This window comes from Urocitellus parryii, chromosome 13, assembly GCF_045843805.1.
Source record: "Urocitellus parryii isolate mUroPar1 chromosome 13, mUroPar1.hap1, whole genome shotgun sequence".
Classification (NCBI taxonomy): domain Eukaryota; kingdom Metazoa; phylum Chordata; class Mammalia; order Rodentia; family Sciuridae; genus Urocitellus; species Urocitellus parryii.
In genome coordinates, this window is record NC_135543.1 from 7,314,608 (window position 1) to 7,335,826 (window position 21,219).

Here is a 21,219-nt window from a genome sequence, read left to right on the forward strand (position 1 = left end):
CCACAGAGTTGCTTTCTGAAGAGGCTTTTTCACGTGAAAGGAGGCCATTGCCTGGGTCAATCAAGAGACCTGTCAGCAAGTGATCAAAGGCATGAAAAAATAATTTCATAATTTACTCAGGGACATGCAAGCTCATTCCCAAGAGCCCCAAGGGCCCAGCAGAACAAAATATTGATGTATATGTTTGCTTCCTGCCTTGCATGTTTCTCTCATGAAAATGGTTTCATTTGGAGATCTACAAGGAAAAGCACTGATGGAGCAGAGGAAAGAAAACCAGGCTGTAGAACTTAAACAGCCATAGTTTCAGCCACTTAAATTTTACCTTTCATCTGATCACAAGTCTGGAAGACGTACTTTGGAATGGAATCTAACAAAAAAATCAAATCTTGCTTTTGAAAAGGGAATTTTGTGATACTTGGACATCATGTCCGAGTGTGACACAGAATTAGAAGACTGCTTTTTCTGGAGAGAGGGAAAATGCCGGCGTATTGTGGGAAGACTCCTGGATTCACTCTGCAGGGGCAGAGTGAAACAAATCACCTACAGGAATGAGTTCACTGAAGATAGACCCGTCTGCTCAGATAAATGACAAGAAAAAAGAGCCTCTTGGTTATAGGTTGGTGGGTTCACTATTTGTAAACCACCAAGTGAGCCTCGTATACTTCAGGCAGAAACGTCATTATAATTAAACATGTAAATAACTGGGAGAAAAAAAGAAAAGTCTGGAGTACAGAAATAGGGTGAGGCGCTGGGTTAGGAAGTTGGAGAAGGGGGCTCCCAAATATTAGCTGAGACCCAAGTCCCCTTCCATCCTGACCCCGCCCTGCTCCTTGGCTTAAGTCCTCACTGATCCCTGCTGTGCTGGAATTGAGCCTGCAGTGCACCGAGTTCCCTCTTCATCTATTGCAAGAGTTTGTGAATGAAATGCTGGTGCACCCCACCCCATCCCCAGTTTCCCATGTTGAAGACCTACCCTGCGATATGATGGTATTTGGAAGTGGGGCTTTGGGGACGGAATTAGGTTAGATGAGGCCACCAGAGGTCTCAGGATGGGATGAGTGCCCTCTCTGGTTTTTTCCCCCTTTCTCTCCCTTCTTTCCCACTGCCTCCCTCTCTGCCCACCTGCCTCTGTCCACCAAGGAATATGTGTTTTGGTTCAGAACTGAATGTCTTTCAAGGGCTCACCCAAGGAAGGCTTGGTTCTTAACTGGTGGTGCTACTGGGAGGTAGGGCAGAGGTGGTGTCTAGTTGGGAGAGGTGGTCATGGGGACTTGGCTTTGAAGGTGTGTGGGGTCTCTGCCCCTTCTCTCTCTGCTTCCTAGTCATGAGGTGGGCAGCCTTCCTGCACCACACCCTCCTGCCAGGAGGCTTTGCCTCACTGCAGGACTGAAAACAGTGGTGCCAGAGAGCACGGGCGAAACTCGCACAGGAGCCAAAGTCGGGCTTTCCTTCTCCGAGTTGACCTTCCCTGGACTTTTGTCACAGTGACTGCGTAGGAAAAGACAACAGGAGAGCCCTCTCCTGACCTCCGCCCTGCCGGCCCTTTGATCTTGGACTTCCACTCCAGAGCTGTGAGAGCAGACTCCTGTTCAGACCTCCTGGTCTACAGGATTTTGCAGTGGCATTCCCAACTGAGACAGACCAGGCCATTTGCCTCAGCGTCCTCCTCATTAGGGAAGGGGTGACTGGCCGCAGCTCTCCACAGAAGACTGACTTGAGGCAAGTTTTGACTGGCTTCCTGAGGTTATACGAAGAGCAATAACACATATTTAACAGTGTACCTACCATTCCCTCACTGTGAACTATATCTGACCTGCCACTTCTCTGGTGTCAATAGTCCCTCCACTCCTCCCACCCCCACACCCCCACCCCTACCTCCCCACTGCCCCCCACTTCCCCCCACACACTCGCTGAGGTTCAGTGGTTGACCGTTGAATACCATGAAGATTTACTGAATACCTTTCATGTTCCCGCCCCCTCCTGTCAGGAGGTATTGGACAAAATGCTTATCTGGTAGGGCTTACTTCCTAAGGACGGGGTGGAGGAGAAACACAACAAACATATACATAAGTAAACAGTACGTCAGATGTCAGTGGTGACTTCTAGCTCTGGCCATGAAAAACTACCTCATTTCTGATTAATCCTCCCACCAGAAACAACTCCATGAAGACATGAGGACAGCACTGCAGGCAGGAACAGGTGGCCCTAGGGCCCAAGACAGAACAATGTGAGTGGTGACATCCACAGTTTCCAAACTGTAACACACAGGAAAAGACTTCAAACTGGAGGTGGTAACAAGTACAAATCAAGTAGCGACAGAGTTAGTGTCTAGAGTTATCAGATCATCTTAGACTCGAGCAAAACCCTAGAAATGAAGAAATCTCAGAAAAACAAACAAACAAACAAACAAGAACTTCAGAGGAAAAAAACCCTTAAGTCACTGAGTCTGAAGATTTTCATGCATAGGGTAAGATTTCAAGAACCTTGGAATAAAATAAAAACAAAAGTTTAAAAAAGGAATCTTGGGATAAATCACTAACAGGGAGTCTAAAAAGTCAAAAAGAAGGTTTATGAGCTGTTAAGTACTGGGGGGAAGGATTCTGGAATTTAAGGGGCATGATGTTGGTAAACATACTACTTTGAGACCCCTAACAGGTCATACCTCAGGAGCAAGGGCTGTGCCATCAGAGGTAAAAGGAAAATCCTAAAGAAACCAGACTAACACCTACAAGTGTGATTCCACAAGAATTACACTGATCTGCCAGTTATCCAGTTACCTTCCTGAAGAAAACCTCACCTCTTCAGGGAAAGCAATAATAGTCCAGGGTTTCTAAAAAGTTTTCATGGCAAAGTTCAGCATCCAATAAAAAATTACTAATAATGCTAAAAAATGGAGCCAAAAACCCCCAAGCCAGACACTGGGGGTAAAGACAAAAGAAAAGGATCCAAATGGGAAATCTCAGCTGGAAAATGGAAATGCTACAACCAAAAATTACAAAATTTGAAATGAACAATTTATTGCATAGGCTTAATATAGCAAATTGGAGACTGAAAATGTGAGGGTGGGTTAACCTGCTCAGAGCCACAGAAATTATATTCTTTCTCTTGGACTCCTTAGCCTCCCTGATATTAATTTCCCCCAGTACTCTTTTTTTTAAACTATTGTGGGGTTTTTTGTTGTTGTTGTTCTATTCAGAGGTGTTTTAGTCAACCTTTTCACTGCTGTGACCAAAAGACCTGACAAGCACAATCGGAGGAGGAAAAGTTTATTTTATGTTTCATAGTTTCAAAGGTCTCACTTCATAGACAGCTGTCTCCATTTCTCATGGATTGAGGTGAGGTAGAACATCATCATGGCAGAAGGTATGGTGGAGGAAAGCAGCTCAAGAGATCAGACCAGGAAACAAGAGAGTCTCTACTCACAAGACTCAAAATATATACCCCAAATGCACTCCTCCCCATCATGACCCACCTCCTCCAGCTACACCTTACCTGGCTAGTTACCACTCAGTGAATCCCTGTAAGAGGATTAATTCACTGATTGGGTTAAGGCTTTCATCACCCAATCCTTTCACCTCTACACCTTCTTGCATTGTTTCACACATGAGTTTTTGGGGGACATCTCACATCAAAAACCATAACACAAGGTCCTTGGAGTCTTACCCTATGCATGAAAACGTTCAGTCAGTCAGAGGCTTAAGGGGAATTTTTATGAAGTTATTTGTGTTTTTCCTTTGTGATTCCTTCACATCTAATGTTTTGCCTCAAGTCCAACATATTCACTGCTCTCAACATTAACTCTTCTCTCTTTATTAAAGCACTGAAAGATGACTGAAAAACATAAAGAACCCCAGTGATGTTTAGGGAAACAAAATTAGAGTCTTACAAGAAAAGGAGAATATGAAAAAGCTTAAAATATTTGAAGAAATAGAGTTGATGAAAGACATAACTTATAGATCCAAGAATTACAACAAGTACCAGACAGTAAAATATAGAGACCTAGACCCAGGCTCATCATAATCAGACTACTGAAAATAAAGAGAAAAATCTTAAAAAGCTTATGGGGGTGAGGATGGATACCACACATCACTACAGAGAAGCAACACTACAAATGACAGCCAACTTCTCATCAGAAGCAATGGAGTCTGAAATACAATGGAATATCTTTAAAATACTAAAAGGGAGACAGAGAGTCTTCTCAGAATCCTGTATCAAATGAAAATATCTCTCAAAAAGTAAATAAAGGTATTTCTGTTAAATGGAAGGTGAGAAATTCAATTGCATGTAGACTTACACTATTAATATAAAAATATATTTTAAATAGACCTTTGCTACTTTGTCTTGCTTAATTGTCCTAATCCCCCCAACTGTCCAGGTTAATCCCACATGCTGACAGGTTTTAGGACATCTATTCCACAATTCATGACAAAAAGATTATCTGATTTAATGATGTTGAGGTAGGCATAATATAAACTGCTACTTTCTACAACAGAAGTGGGGAAATTTCCTTTCGATTTGTCATAACAACTACAATAAAGCTCTCTGAACATAGGTGGCTAATGCTTCTTCTTTAGTGCAGGCAGAGAAGCCCGGTCAGCACGTGGAGGACATAGCTAGACTACTTCTGAAGGGAAGTCCTCATTCTGGGTGTGCTTATCACAAACGACAGGAAGTCAAAGAGAACTGGCAGAACAGAGCACAGGAAAGTCAGAGAAGGACTGGAGTCTTTGGTCTGCTATAAAACGTAACATTCTGGCTCCTCATAAAACAGGGAACAATGAATGTCTCAGGCAATTGATATTAGCATTAAATACATCAGCAAAAAAGCAGAGTGAGCATTTTTCCTTTTGTGCTAATCACATAGAGAAATCCTCTCAAGAGTTATGATTGTACTCAACCAAATCTTATTCCCATATTAACATATAAGGTAGTTTGTCAATCTTTACAAGGTCAGAAAAGAAAAACAGTGTTCCCCATCCTCGTCAATAAAAGATAAAGCCCTTCAGCTATGCTACCATCCCGGCTACCATAAATGGTTATCTCTGGCATTACTTATATAGACTTATTTTTTAAGCTCCAGAATAAAATAGTTCCCTGGAGGAGAAAGAAGTAATTTGTTTACTTAGACTGAAGTTCTTTTCCCTGACAACCACAGAAATGAATATCCTAAATATAAAACCCTGAAGAGAAACATAATAAATAACAGCATTTGGAACCAGATTAAATTTGTAATCTGGCTCTGTCACTTAACCTTTGTGACCTTGGTAAGGTTGACATGGGTGTTTCAGTTTCCTTATCTATAAAAAGAAGACAAGGGTACCTTCCTTACTTAGGTCTATTTTTGAAAACATGAGTTATATATGTTAGGTATTAACATAGATACTAAGCACAGTTACATCTTTGCTATCAAGACTTTGTACAAATTCCAGCCCTCTAATTTTTTTCTATTCCTACTACTTAGATTCCAGAAAAGCTTTCTTTTATCACAGAGCTATGATTCTTCTATTTGAAAATATGCATCTATTGGTTTTCTAGGAACTTGTCACACCCCAGAGGTAGTTCAGCATGGTAATTGTGAAAAATAGTTCTCAACACTTGCCGACCACAAGAAAACAAGGTTGCTTCGGGCTTGCATGACTGGGCTCGTGACTGATCATCCTATGAGAACTGTATTGTGTAAATGTCATGAACCAGTGCTTCCATTCCATCAAATCCTTTCTCCATAAAGAAGCAGGTGGCCTGGAAGACAACGCAGCAGCAGAACTTCTCATAGTTGAAGGTCTGTGAATATTGTCCCTCCAGGTTGCGGGGGAGGGGACAAAGTAGCAAGTGCCAAAAGAGATTCTTATCTAGTAGCAAGACCAGTCACACAAAAGGAGAAAAGAAAGGAAACATGGGCCAAATTTCTTTAAAAAGGTGGTTTAGGGCTGGGGCTGGGGCTGAGTGGTAGAGTGCTCGCCTGAGGCACTGGGTTTGATGCACAGCATCACATAAAAATATTGTGTCCATCTACAACTAAAAAAATACATTTTTTTAAAAAGGTGGTTCAGCTTGGAAACCCTTCAAACTGAAAATGCAAATAAGGTGCAAAAATATGAAGAGAATTTACTTTTTTTAATACAATAAATTCTAAACAAACCTAAAGATTTGGAAAAATATAAAAACTGCACTGGAGGTCAAAATAACAGACTCAAGACAGCTAAATTCAACTGAAATACAGGTTAAACTACTTTTAATCCACAGTCAAAAGCCTAAGAAAAGTAGAAGTAAAAACTATGAGGGAAGAAATATTACAAGGCAAGCACAATGATGAGCTGTGGATGTTTCAGGGGGGCCTTTGTGTTCAGTGAACCATCTGCCATTGGAGCAGCCGGTCTTTCATCTTGTTATGTCCACTCTCAAGCTCCTGTGGGTGGACATCTGGGACTGCAAGCACCTCCCAGGAACGAGGATGGACAGCAGCAACTTTCTCTTTCTCTACCTGGTTGAATGAACTTCAAGAGGAAGTGAATGAGAATAAAAACTTCATTCAAGAAAGAATAAATCCACAGGGCACCAGACAACTATGAAGAATCCATCTGTGGAGATCTCTGTCCATCCAGCCATCCATACCACTGTGTATGCCCAGGCTGCAATTCAAGCAAGGCCTCTGCCCTCCAGCTCTGGCCATGGTGAACTCGGGCCTTCACCACCAGGTGTGACAGGACTCGCTGGGGGCTGCATCATTTTTGCCTTACCTGCTCTTCTGGAAGTAGCCACCCTTATCTTGGAGGACTTGTACCCGTGTTGGTGAAATTGGGGATGATTATAATTCTCAGTATTCTTCTCCTAAGCACATCCTTAGGGATCTGTCTAGGTCTGCACCTCCCACTTTGGTCTCCATACCAATAAAAGCAGTTCAGTCTTGTCCTCGGTGTCTGTTCATACAAAGCCCTCGATGGGATCACTACTCTTGCTTAACCTAAGAATGGAGTTGTATATAATCTGGATATAGGTTTGGGGATCTTTATGACCTAACATCATAAAGACACTACTTTGGCTAAGTTTTTTACTTCATGTGGGGCTTTAATTATCAAAGAATAAAATGATTGGGAAATAAGGGGTAGTATGAAGCTGTTGTCTTCTTGCAATATTTTATGTATTACATTCAAGAAAATAAACATCTGCATTATGTTTTTAAAATCAATTTTCCTCTCCAGGTATGAATAATATGCCAAAATACATTCTACTGCCATGTATAACTAAAAAGAACAAATCCATTTTCCTGCTCATGGCGTAAGTAAATGTCTAGTCTCTTCCCAGTTCTTGAGCCCTGACCATTCTCCTCTGCTAACCCAAAGTATGACACTAACATTGTCAACTGGTGACAGCTCTGGAGAATGTTAAGATTACAGCTCCACATTTTTTTGGATTCTATTAAAGTCAAAATATCTAACATTCTGTACATAATCAGGCTAAAATTCATCTTTGAATAGCCATGATTTTTTTTTAGAGAGAGAAAATTTTTTTAAATATTTATTTTTCAGTTTTCAGTGGACACAACCCCTTTATTTTCATGTGGTGCTGAGGATCAAACTCAGTGCCCCGTGCATTCCAGGCGAGTGCGTTTCCACTTGAGCCACATCCCCAGCCCCGCCATGATTTTAAAAGTGGTTCATTAAAAATATAGAACAAAATTTTAAAAGAAATGTTTACCCAACATGTTTAAGAATTTTAAAAGCATAAAGTTAAATCCAGTAGATCTGAGAAATCTTATTAGTAAAAGGATTGCTAAATGACCTCTAGATACATGCATCTACATGGCCGGTTCTGTTTCCACAAAATACTGTTAAGAAGGGACATGTTTCCTAAATATCACAATTCGAACACTTTATCACCCATCCTGGACCTCTTTGAGTGAAAGAGTTTGAATTTAGTGTGCTAGTTTGAATTCAGTCTTTCTGTTTGGTTAGATGTTCTCCTGCTTGCTCAATTCTGGTGTTTGGCACATCAGCACCACTGTGGACATCTTCCTTTAGTGAAAGAATTTTATTTTTCCCTTTTTACAACAAAACTTAGTGGCTCCCACTCTCCAGTATCTGACCAGTTTATGGGACATCCAGAATCTGCCTAGCTAACCTAGCTAACCAGATACTAATTCAAATTAGACACCATACCAGAATTTTAAATAGACTACCAGAGAGATCTTGTGAACGAAATTTTTATTTACACACTGTATCTAGGAGCAGATACAATAAACTCTTATACAATTAATTTCCAAAAATGTGCAAGAAATTACTATAATTTGTTTACAAACCAAAACACATATTAAAATCAATGGACTTTGGATAGTTCGTTCTGTGGTGTTCTCAGTACAAATGGTACACACCTGATTTGAAACATACAGAAAAAGTGTAAACTACAGCAATCTGGATTGCAAGTATTAATTTCATGGCACTCCAACAACTATGAAATTTCTTTAACCCAACATATATACTATTACAAAATTCTATAAGAATTTCTCATCATCTCTGGATGTAGCATTTGGATAACTTTTCAGGAACAGTGACTACATACACATTTTGCCATGTTATGATTGATCAATAAAAAGGATGTTTATAAAAGACCGTTTTTTATAGGATTAAAAAAGTATTAAAAGAAACCAAATCTGTGATTACTAGCGTACCAACACCTTTAGAATTTTAAATTTATGGAACTGGCTATTGTTCCTTATTAGAGTATTCAACAAAACTATCTATTGCTGGTAGTGTGATTTCACTTTCAAATTAATATTTCACATTCAATGAAAAGCAATTAAGTTTTAAATCAAAATATATTATTTTGAATCATTCATAAAGCAATATCTCTCATATACTATGTGACACGTACAATAATTAAAATTGGCATTCCTGAAAGCATTGTTAGAAAGATAGACCTGTGGCACTAGGAGACATTGCATAAACCTATTTAAGATTTTAGTAACTTTTATCCTGTTTCAATAATACTGGCTCAGAAAATATAACATATACTTTGTGTTTCATTTCCTATATGCCAATGATTTTGCCTTTTGGCACGTGATTTTCTTCAATGGCAAGAGGGCTGCCCTGGGTAGCTGGTTTCCTTAAAACTATTTTTAGTTCTAGGTCATTTCCTGTGATATAATGTGTGACTTTTTAAATTTTCATATTGCACCAAGCAGAAAGAAAACGGTTTTTCTTAGAGAAAGGAGACATTTTTCAAGTACGTTCCACAGCTTTCTTTTCATTTATAAAAATGCATTGTCATAATAAGCCTCAAAATAGCTTCCAGCCTCCACCAAGCTCTATGATGAAATATTTGATTTAAAAAAAAAAATTACCTCTGATCCATTTACTGTCACAAATGGACACAGCTTCCTGTTTTCCAGGAGGTCTGATTTCTTTTAAAGTACATACTTGAGAATCACTTACAAGTTGGGTCCATGTCACTTAAGTTCCCTTTCAACAGAATCCACAAATAGAATCTAGACCAAGCTATAGGATAAAGATTTCTCTCTTTCTCCCCTTTCCACTTTTACCAGACCATTTCAGTATCAGAAAAGCCAATCTTCCACATTATGTCAAACTGCCTAGGTCAAAAGAGGTACCTCTCTACACATAAGCAGCAAATTCTGCAATATACATTTCTGTTTGCAAATTTAATTTCTGGGCAAATACTTTGATTTTTATCTATATACTATAAGAATGTAACAATTTCAAGTTGAATTATAATAGGGCATATTACTTTAAGGTATTTTGCATTATGAATAATACCAAAGTACATAAAAATTGTTTTTCCAAATTAGAACAGTATTGACTTGCCCTCCAAAAAACCACAAAATACAATTTAAAAAACATTTGGATAAAGGTCAAAATAATCCTGACACCACATGGGCATATATTAAGCACATGGCATTATGAGAAAATGCAGGGACAGGCTACATCCACAGAGATTGGTTAGGTGAGGTCCCAAGGCCTCTGTACCGCCAGCTCACCGAGGACAGACAGACACAAAGAAGCCATCTCAACACTTACCATCAGCACAAGTGACTGTGACAATACCTGCCATCTAACATGGATGCACAAGGACTTCTAGATATATTTCAAATTGTTTAAAAATAAATAGTTTTGCAAAAATAGTTAAATGTCTTGCATCAATCTGATCACAAGGTTACAACTCTGTGATAGTTCTTAATCCAAATAGCTTATAGTGAACACTTAAATTATATTATTATAGAATACACCATATTCCATCTTATTAGGTGAAAACATCAAAAAATGAAAGGAGTCTTTGTAACAAGGTACAATCAATGTCCCACCAAAATGAAGTACCTTTCCCCATTTAAGTCAAAATACCAAACACTGTGATATGGCATTGTGCCTTTCCTTTGTAATATCTCAGTTCTGTCTCTTAAAAAAAAAACCAGAGAGGCTGGGGATGTAGCTCAGTGATAAAACATGTGCCTAGCATGAACCCCAGCACCTCCACCCCCGCCCCCCACAAAAAAACAAAAACTAATTAAAAAGTGAGGATACAGAGATGTTAGATGACAATGCCAGCCATAGACCAAAGACCTTTACCCTTGTGTTTTAAAGAAGGGAAGACATGGGAAAACTTAAAGTGACACAGGAAGAAATGTCCAGCATTTTGCTTTAAGGCTTGTTTAGCTGGGAATGGTTTCTGAATGGAACAATCTGAAAATTAGACTATGTTGCAGAATTACAAAGTGAACAAACACTCCACATTCCAAAATAACTAAAAATTCTCAGGCATAATATCCCTTCCCATTGACTTACTCAAAAAGAGAAAAAAACGGGAGGCCAAATTACTCTAGACTTGGTTCAATGAAAATAACAAATAAATGAAAAGCCTATTCCGAAACTGCAGTGGATCCTGCAAGGAGGCAGGCATCTGTGTATCTATAGTACTGTTTTCATCTTTTCTCATGTGATGCTCCACAATTTCCAAAATTTTTCAACTCAAGTCACTAAGGGTTGATTTTATTGGAGGCAGGGGAAAAGAGAAGTCAAATCTAGCACATTTTATTGTGACTACATAAAAGAAAAATATAAATCCAACTTTAAAGCAATCTTTTCTTTCTATTCAAATCAATTTCAAACTTTTTATAAACTTTAACATTGTTAAGAGAATCCAGTCCATTAATGAAAATTAGTTGTACAATCAAGTTCACCCAAGAATGTGTTGACTAAACTAAAGAAATCACAGATTAAACATTTAACCAAAGGAACAGTGCAGGCAACATGAAAACAACGCTCTCACGGGAACTGATCTCACTTCTGTAGTCACTGTTCCAGTCTATAGGTCTTTACATTATGCCAATTTGTACCCGGGTTTAATGACAGAAAAGGCCACGATTGCTAAATTTGTGGTATATATCTCTTTATGACTCTTAAATGTAAGGCCATTTATTAAAATGGACAAACCACAAGATGAACATGAAGGCAACAGAAAAACACAAAGTTTTCACAACCAAAATATTAGCACAACCTTAAAAATAATTTAGAAGTTGAAAAGATATGTGGCAAATTTGCATCCCATTAACTAAGATGATGTCAATTAATAATTCTAAATAAATCTTTTTGAAGTATGACATTAAAAAGTCATTTTCAGTGTATATGTAAATAGTTTTATCACACGTTCATTCAACACTAACTTTTGAAAATGGGTCATTTAAAAAGACAAAGTAATTTTCATTCTGTAAGTTTCATTCAACTTTACTTAGGGTTGAAGACACATGAAATGTGCTTTTAATGCATAAAAATCACAGTGGATAGCAGCAAAGGACGGGGGGGGGCATCAAGGAGAATCTGATAATTCACATTGTGATTATTCTGCACACTAATGAAAGATAATTCACACTTCTAGAACCTCAAGACATCCCTTTTTAAAGAACCAAAATAAACCCAAGACACCTTGCAGACACTTCCCCACCCCTCAACAAACTGTTGACTCTTACACATAAAATTAAAATAGTTATGGCAGCAAAAGATTCTGATGGCAATGAAAGTTGTAAACTGTATCTCAATCTCTTTTTCTTATTCCCAAAGTGCAAGATGCAGGGTTCTCAATCTTTCAGTAGTGCTTCTCCTGTAAATAATCCTTCATTTTGTTTGGCAAAGGCAGTTTCTGAATCAGGTCTATCCTGGTATACTGACGTATAACGAAACGACAGAGGTACTGCAGAGAACGCACCTGCATGAACCGTGACACTGGATTGGTCAGTCTGACGGGGTAGGTTGCAGATCCAGGCAACCGAGACCTTGAATAACAAAAAGCTCCATTTTCAGAGTCCCTGATTGAATGCTCGATTAGATCAACTATGGACGTATGTCCTTCCACATCTGGTTGTTCATAAAAGCTAAACCTACCATTCGAGTGCTCGATTCTAGTGTGAAGTGTTTTACCATGGGAACGAAAGCTCAAGCTTAGAAGGTAACGGTCGTCAGAACTATCCCGAACAAGAAAAGAACCATCGGGCACGTTGGCTAGCTTCCCTTCTGCCTCCCAGCGTGTGATTGGTCCCCAGTACCATCCTTGTTTTGCAAGTTTCTTCAGCTCCTCCGTAAGGCTTGTCACAACCATGGGACCACTACTTTGCACAGAGTCATAAACCCTTGCCACCCCAGGGGCAGAGTTAGGATCAAAATTCAAATGACAGCGCATACTTTCAGCCACATGGGCATCTGTGCCCGTGAGCCCACTGAAGTTCCTTTGGATCTGATTAGCCTGCATTGGAGGTAGCAATGGCGAGAGCGGAGGGACCTCATCATGACTTGCTCTGGGGCTCTGCAACATGACTCCTGTGGTGCCAATCAACAAGCCATTCACTGACTGGTCCACAAAGATCTCTGGGGCAACAACTAGGTCCTGGTCTACCTGATTCTCATCTTCGGCAAAAGAGCTCCCTCCCACTTGAGGAGGAACCGCAGAGACCTCCATGGGCGAAGAAGTGTCCAGACAATAGCTGCGCGATCCTTCCAAAGGACACATCCCCTCGTCTAAAGGCACGGTGTACTGAATGTAGTCCTGAGGCACAAGTCCAATAACTACAGGCACATGTTCCTCCAGGTGGAGATGCAAGTCTCCGTGGGGAGAATCTGAACGCTTGAGGGAACCATTCTGCTCCTGGCACACAGTTTCAGCCTGAAGGTCATGGAAATCCTTGCGAACCCCGTTCAGCGCAGGACTTGGACTGGAAGAGTGGACCAAAGCTTTGACCCTCACCTCCATTTTGATACAGGTCTCCTCAGAGTTCGTGGGCCGGAGGGGCCAGGGCGTGGGGCTGTAGTGGTGACTGCGGAGGGAAGTGGACCTGATGGGCCTCTGAGCTCTGACGTCCTTGAAGACCACAGGAGCCGAGGAGGAGGAGAAGGTGTCCTCCTCAGCCAAGCCCCCCGAGGGCGTGCTGCCCTTGCCCTTGGGCTTCTGCTTCACAGAAAGTCGCCTCTTCAGGGTCCCCATCAGGCTCTCGCTCTTGGATCTGCTTTTCCCACCTTTCTCATCTTCGCTATTGATATCACAGCTGGCCATATCTTTACCGTAGCAGCTACCAAACAAGGAATCATCTTTTCCAAAGTCACTGGCTAGGGATGGCTGTTGTACTACCATGAAATCAGTGTCTTCTTTACTTTTATTCAAATTAAAAGACTTCCGGAAGGTTTTAAGACTAATTTTCTTCATTATGACTAGTTACCTAATCCAAGGGATCAATTTCTCACTGGAGTATCACACTCAAACATCTGGAAAGGCCGCAGTGCTGCATCTATATATTTTTCCAGCTTCATTTGACCACTGGAGCCATTTTCTAAAAAAAAAAAAAAAAAAAAAAAAAAATCAAAAAGACAAAACACATTAAAATACTCACAAGTGATTTTGATTTTTCAAGTAGAACTTTCCACCAAAGTTTTCTTTTACTCAGTTTTAATCTTTTAGTTTCTGAAGAACAACAACCAGTCTTTCCTTGAGATGTCAGCTCTTTCAGTTTTTTCCTATTACACCCTGCATGGTAGATCACTGTCTGCTACGCAGTGGGCATGTGGCAAATACTGGATAATATTTAAGAACAAGCCAGGCACAGTGGTATATGTCTATCACCTCAGTTACTGGGGAGGCTGAGCAGCAGGACTGGGCCAGCCTGGGCAATTTAGTAAGACCCAGTCTCAAAATAAAAAGGGCCAGGAATGTAGCTCAGTGGTAGAGGACTTGCCCACCATGCATGAGGTCCTGGGTTCACCTGTACCCACTCAACGACAGACATAAGAACAAGACCTCACCTATTTTATCCTTTTTATGCACCTTGCTTTTCTGTTTTATCCTTTTTTTTCTTTTTTCTTTTGGCACTGGGGATTGAACCCAAGGGCGCTTAATCACTGGGGCACATCCCCAGCCCATTTTGTTGTTGTTGTTGAATTTTTTATTTAGAGACAGGGTCTCACTGAGTTGCTTATGTGTGAAACAGTGCTCATGTGTACCTTCAACACTAAATCTGACTACTTCCCTTCCTCTACCTATTTGCCAATCCATGAGGCACTATATAGAACTTAGAGAATACCAGCCAAACTCATCCTCCAACAACTTACACACATTCTAAATATTTAAACATCTTTAAAAATATATAAATAAAAAGAATCCATAATCTTTGGAAAATTATCCATTTATTTTCACTAGTTCTTGCAGGGAAGGCTCATGCACTGTCACGTTTCTAGTTCCTAGCACAGAGAGGCAAAATGCCATAGGTTGAGCCCTTTCACCTCGTGCCTGAGCCCACTCAGCATCCTGGCAAATGACAACAGCTTGAACTTTGATCATAGTCCTTAACTCACTCTGCATTTACTAAGCCCCTGTTTCGCAGACAGTACTGTATGATTACCTGAAGACTAATAAATTATTTATGATCGCCTAATCCAAGAGGCGAAACAGATGAAGGGATAAATTATAACATGAACCCATTAGAAAGAGTGGTAACCTAAGGATGCAGGTGAGAGAGGAGAGAGATCTGACAAATATTTGCTTTCAGTTATAGATAGCATTAGATTGGTTTATAGCTAGAATCTGTATGAACACATACTTAGTAAGAACCACTCAGATCAAACAACCTATGGGGGATCAGCAATACCCTCTCTGTTAAATAAAGCAACTTTAAAACCATCTTACTGTCATATACTGTATTTTTGAATAAGACAGAAAAAAATAAAATACTGAAAAATACTGTGCTACATCTACATTAAGCTGTCCTCAGTGAACTCACAACATACCACCTTCTACCCAATCACTAGGTGAGTGTAACTGCCCTTACAGCACAATCAGTAGCTAATTCCAAGGTGGTAAGTACTCAGATTTGAGTTAACCCAGCTAAATGTGGGGTTCAAACAGTTCTGCTTCCCACTATCACATCCATACCAAGACTGGCAGCCACAGGAGAAGCAGTTGGTAGTTATCTACTTGAAAATTATTCCTTTTCAACTACCAATCCATATGTACCTCAATAGTAATAAAGAAATAAAATTCAATCCTAGACATTAGAAACTATATAAATTTCTATTAGACCATATGGTCTTGTATCTCTCTCTCACATTTTCCAGGCAAAGATTACTCTGGAATTTTTAAGAGTATCTATTTTTCTGTTTGCACTTCCAAAAATATATGCCATCTTTTTATAGGATTACCATCTGTCTTAAGCTTAAGTAAATGTTCTGAATTAGTTCTACTGCTTTTCTAATTGTAAAATTTTAAGTTTACACATGGTTTGAAAATATGTACAATGGCTCAAGGAAAAAGGTTTTAGATTCTTAGAGTAAACTTTATATATCACAAACTCTTTTTTAAGGAATGATTTCAAGCAGCTGTAACATCTAATGCAAAACATCAAGACAAATCAAATTACTTACTTCCAGCAAAACGGCCTCATCATCCTCATTTTACAAATAAATTTAAAATTTATCTTAAATTAAAATTCGCCCAATGAAATGAAATGATTTGCTACTAGAAAACAGCAGATCCAGAATGGGAACCTGGCTGTGAACTGCAAGGCTGACCCTTTTCCTATCCCAACTGCCTCGTTTTGTCTTCCTATTCCTTAAATCAGTGGCTCTTAAAACTTTCAGGCCCGGGATACCTTTACTCTCCTAAAACTTATTAAGAACACAAAAAGCTTTGTTTATGTGGATTATAGCTACTGAAATTTATCCTACAAGAAATTAAAAATAGAAGAGTTTAAAATATTTAATTAATAATTCATCTTCAAACAATATACTTATTAAGTGTTAACAGACAGCATTTCAGGGAAAAGAACTACACTGCCCCACTATAGAAGGCAGGGACAGAAGTGGCACTGCTTTACATGTTGAGTCTCTTCTGCCACTCAGAGGAGACAGCTGGACTTACCCCGCTTCCGCACTGAATTTCTCACAACATGTTGTTTTAGTTGGAGTATAAGAAGAAATCCAGCCTAGTTTAGAGCTATACTTGAAAAAGGAGGACTGTATCTTATTTATAACCTTTTCATATCATTGTGGATATTGTTCTTTGATATTATACCAAACCTCAACAAGTGACGATTTCTTAAAAGTTAATCAGGGCTGGAGATATAGCTCAGTTGGTAGAGTGCTTGCCTTCCATGTTCAAGGCCCTGGGTTCAATCACCAGAACCACAAAAAAAAAAAAAAAAAAAAAAGGTTAATCACACTGCAAAACCTACAACTATATCAAAAATCATTTTCTCTATTACAGTCTATCGTGCATCTTAAAACAACCTTTTTCACGTGGGTGATTTTATAACATCATGTATTAGTTATTTCATCACAAAGTCATGTTTGTGAATGTCATTGATCTCCTTAGAACACTCTTTGGTAGTGGGCCACAGAGACGGCAACGGCGAGCTCAGAGCTGTGACTTGTGCTTAGAAGTCTGAACTGTGCTACTGGCAACAATACCATTGGCTTCTGTTCTCAGGGAAGTCACAAGGCTCACCTTGATCATTTACAAAGTGTCTACTAAAACAAGTTGAATAGTGTGTCTTTCAATTATTCTTTTAAGAAAAAGTAATTTTTTTCATGAAAAAGGTAGTAGATGCAGTCAGTAACTCAAACTGTGGCAGCAAGCACTTCCCCCGAACTAGCTTTCCTTCTTGTTTAGTGTGCAGTTGCGCTTTCTAAATATACCCATTTCAAGGTAAGGATTGTAAAAAGATGTGTACTCAAGGCAAAGACTTAATGAAATTAATATTTTTAGCTTCATCAATGGCACAATCAAGCATGACAGGAATTTTCTTTCATATTTTTGTTTTGTTTTACCAAATTGCTTGTCAATAAAGAACATATGACCATTATTTAAGTTCACTACTATTACTTAAGTTTGCTACTATTAAGTTTGGCGCCACTGCCTTGATTTGTTTTTGCACCATCCATAAAACTTGATATAGTAAGAAAGGCAAATTATGTCAACATTATTATAAAAGGGGATCTACAGACCACAGTTTAAGAACTGCAAGCTTTAAAATGTCTGTGAAGACAGTTTAAAACAACAAAGAGAAGAAAGGATACAGACAGAGCAAAGCAGCCATACAGGAAGTAAGCAAGCTCACATCATCACGAATACCCCTCTGCAACATCTAAGGGTGCATTATCTACTTTTGAGACCCTTCCATTTCAGTATCTTGGATTCTATTCCATTGTACCTGAATCTGTGAGTACCTGTACTTTTCCTTTTTTATCAAGGGGTAAAAAAGGAAAAGTACAGGTACTAAGTCTTTCCAGACAGAGATAGGCAAAAAAAAAAAAAAAAAAAAAGGAAAGTAAAGCAAGTATAATACAAAATATGCCAGAATTTAGGTTTCAACAGATTTACTATGCCAATAAATATGAATGAGATAAATTCAACTTTTACAAGAACAAGATTTTAGATCTAGTTTAAAAAATTATCCAATTAGATGTTATATGGAAATGGACACCCTAGTAAAACAAACTGTCTTCAAAAACTTTCAGATACTGAAACACTGAAGCCTTTTTTGTGCTGCTGTCCTCTTCACCGCCCCTGCTCTTCTGTTCTTATTCCATCAGCTCCACTGTGTTCAGTACGTTCTACCTGAGGGCACGACCTCTATAATATGGTCAGTTATAGCCCCAGTATCTAAAATAGTTGCAGGGCATGGCTGATGCTCCAACCCACCATTTTACAAATTTAAATTCATTACATGTAAACAAACATCTAACAAAATTATTCCTTCAACAATAGACCTAAATGATTTGTGAATACTAAGTAGAGATACTAAATTTTTTTCCTATACAATTAAGTTGTAGGCAAAACCTCTCTAAAAAGACTAAGGAAATAGTATTTAAAAGAAAAAAAAAAAACAACTACTGTACAAAGATTGCTTTACAAATGCCATTAAATTCTAATTCTACTTAAAAGAAGTGCCAAACTAGAAATCCTAGGTGATGCATTATGTAAAGACAGAGTTTATACAGTTCAGGCTGACACAGAATTCATTCAATGCACTTAAAGGAAAGACATTTAGAAATTAAAGGGCATATATTTACCTATTTTAATTCAAAATAAAATGATTAAAGTACATAAGTCCCTAGACAGTGAAGTTTTTCAATTAACCAAAAAAATGCCAATCCTGAATAATTTTGGAAAAAAAAAATATCCTCTAATAGAAAAGAGTGGAAAAAGACATAGTAACAAAGGAACTGAAGTAACATTACAAAATAGTATATATTCTGGGAAACTGCACACACTGTAAAAAAGGGCACACTACAAAAGATACAATCCACAAAGAACACAAAAACGGCCAAAAAAATCTGTACACATAAAATGGAACAGCATTAAAATGTCTTTTAGCATAATAAAATAAAATAAACAAAAGTGAAGAATACAGCAGATTTAAATTACTTATTTTATCTAACAAATATATGGCATACTTTTCAAGACTGTATGGACTAGTTACTATGTATCACAATATATTCAACCACAATGAGAAAATCTTAGTAAATTAAAATAAAAGACCTCATTATTTGGCCACAAAGCAATAAAAGTAAGAAGAAAAAAATTAAATGGATTAAGTCAGAATCAACAAATATAAATAACTCAAGTCAAAATCTCAAAATGAACAAAATGGTAGACTACTTAATAAACTACCATAATAAAAAGCTACATGTAGTTCTACAAGACCCTGAAAGAACTCAGAAAAATTTCAAAGTTTCAAATTTAAGAAGAAAATCAAGAAGTCAGCAATTACAACAACAAAAAGAAAATGTAGAAAAAGTTAAAATAAATGCATAAGTTAATGAAACAGAAAAGAAACAGTTTTAAACACTAAGAGTTGATTATTTGATCAAACAACAGAAACCTAGTCAACAACTACTGGCATAATGAAGAAAAAATGTCCTCATACAAAACTGGAAATGGACAAAGCAATAATCATAGACTTATGAGGAAATCACAATATGTGAGTACTATGAAAATAAATTTGAAACTCAGATGAAAAGGACAATTTTATAGCAAAATAAATATTGCTAAAATTTACAACATTAGAAGTAGGGAAGCAAAAGAGTCAATAACTGTCAATTAAAAAAAAACTGAAAAAGTGACAGATCAAAAAGATAAGTCCAATACTCAACTCACTACACCACTGGAGAGGACAAAGGGAAAAGAGCTCCAAATTTATTTTTTAAGTCAACAGAATACTGATACCAAAGACTGATTAAAAACCAAAAAACCCAATCTCACTTCTGAACACTAAAGCACAAACTGCAAACAGCAGCAGTAGTGGGAAACAATTCAACCAGATAGGGACGCCACCGGAGTGCTAATACGGCTCTCTACTTGTAAAGCCAAAATTAAACTTGAGGAAAACTGCAAACATATATGACAAATTAAGTTCTGTAACAGACTATGCTGGCAGCAATCAGTAAGAGAAAGAAAAATATACAAATAGTTCACACAAAAAATGAAAGGAATGAAAGAAGAAAGGGAAGAAAGTAAGCAAAAAAGAAAAAAGCAAGAAAAACAGTAAAAAAAAAAAACCGAAGTGGCCAATCAATATCCTAAAATATTCTCAATTCATTCATCACCCAGTCAAAGAATCTGGGATAATGGAAACTGCCCTGTACTTTAATTGTGGTGGTACTTCCATGGCTGAACACATCTGTCAAAAAGCAACAAGCTGGGTACTAAGAAAGGTGACTTCACTGAGAATAATCTCATTTTTTTAAATGCACTAAAAAGAATTTCAAACACAAAACAAGAAAATATTTTACCTGTGTGAAAAGGTTAAATCTATATATAATACAATATTGGGAGGGACATCCCAAACTACACATTTATAAAGTGTAAATTGATACAAGTTTGTAAAAGATCATTTGGAAATTTACATTGAAACTAACTTCATGCATGTTTTAACCAAGTAATTATTCGACTAGAAATTTGTCTCTTGGATATACACTCATGCCAAAAGACGACATATGGTCAACAATGTTCTCTCTAGCATTATTTTTTAAAGTTGTATTACTTGATAATTTGCCTAATAAGGGTAAATACATACTACATATTGGCCTGATATGTGCCAGGCCTTGATTTCAGCTTTCTGAAGATACTGTGTCTTACTGAGCTTCATGATCTATAACACCTTATAAACTCAGCACTATGCAGGAGCCAGTTATGACACTGTGGAACTGACTGTATTTATTAAGGTCCCAGCTTCATTTAGGAGCTGGATAATCTTAGGAATAATAGTACCTATCTCTTGGGTTAGAGATGGAGTTAAATGTGCTACTGCATGTGATATCCTTAAAACAATGCATGTGTTAGAAGTATTTGCAGCTAGCAGTGGTACTAAGATTCTCAGTGTACAACAGGAAAGCAGAGGCACAGGCAGATGAAGCCACTTGCTTAAAACTACAACTGATCAACGGATTCTAGAGCCCACTAAATCAATACACACACTTTTGACTGCATAATTTATTTTATAAATAATATGAAATTAACCTAAATTGAAGGAAATAACAATCCACATTAAAAATTAGTGGCCTACTTTTCTGAATTATGATGACCACAATGTCAAACACATAGAAGTCCCAACATAACTTGACTCAAGAAAGCAAGCTATGAAACAACGCAGAGAGGATCCTACTTGTGTGCACATTTGTACACCTAAACATGCACATTCAGTGTCAGAGCATTTAATTCACAGAGTGAATACAG

The 21,219-nt window shown here is 38.1% G+C and overlaps 1 protein-coding gene across 3 annotated transcripts in view; it reads right to left on the minus strand.

Annotated features, from left to right (window-relative positions):
- The window catches only part of Socs6 (suppressor of cytokine signaling 6), a 54,748-nt gene that overhangs the window by 17,058 nt on the left and 16,471 nt on the right, over window positions 1-21,219 (minus strand). For 2 of the 3 annotated variants that reach the window (XM_026388672.2, XM_026388673.2), the window contains exon 2: window positions 8,194-13,822. The exons of the other annotated variant lie outside the window; for it this stretch is intronic. In XM_026388672.2, the coding sequence (XP_026244457.2) occupies window positions 12,091-13,698 (1,608 nt within the window). In that variant the 5' untranslated portion in view covers window positions 13,699-13,822 and the 3' untranslated portion in view covers window positions 8,194-12,090. Of the gene's footprint in view, window positions 1-8,193; window positions 13,823-21,219 lie in introns of those variants that run through there. 3 annotated transcript variants of the gene reach the window in all.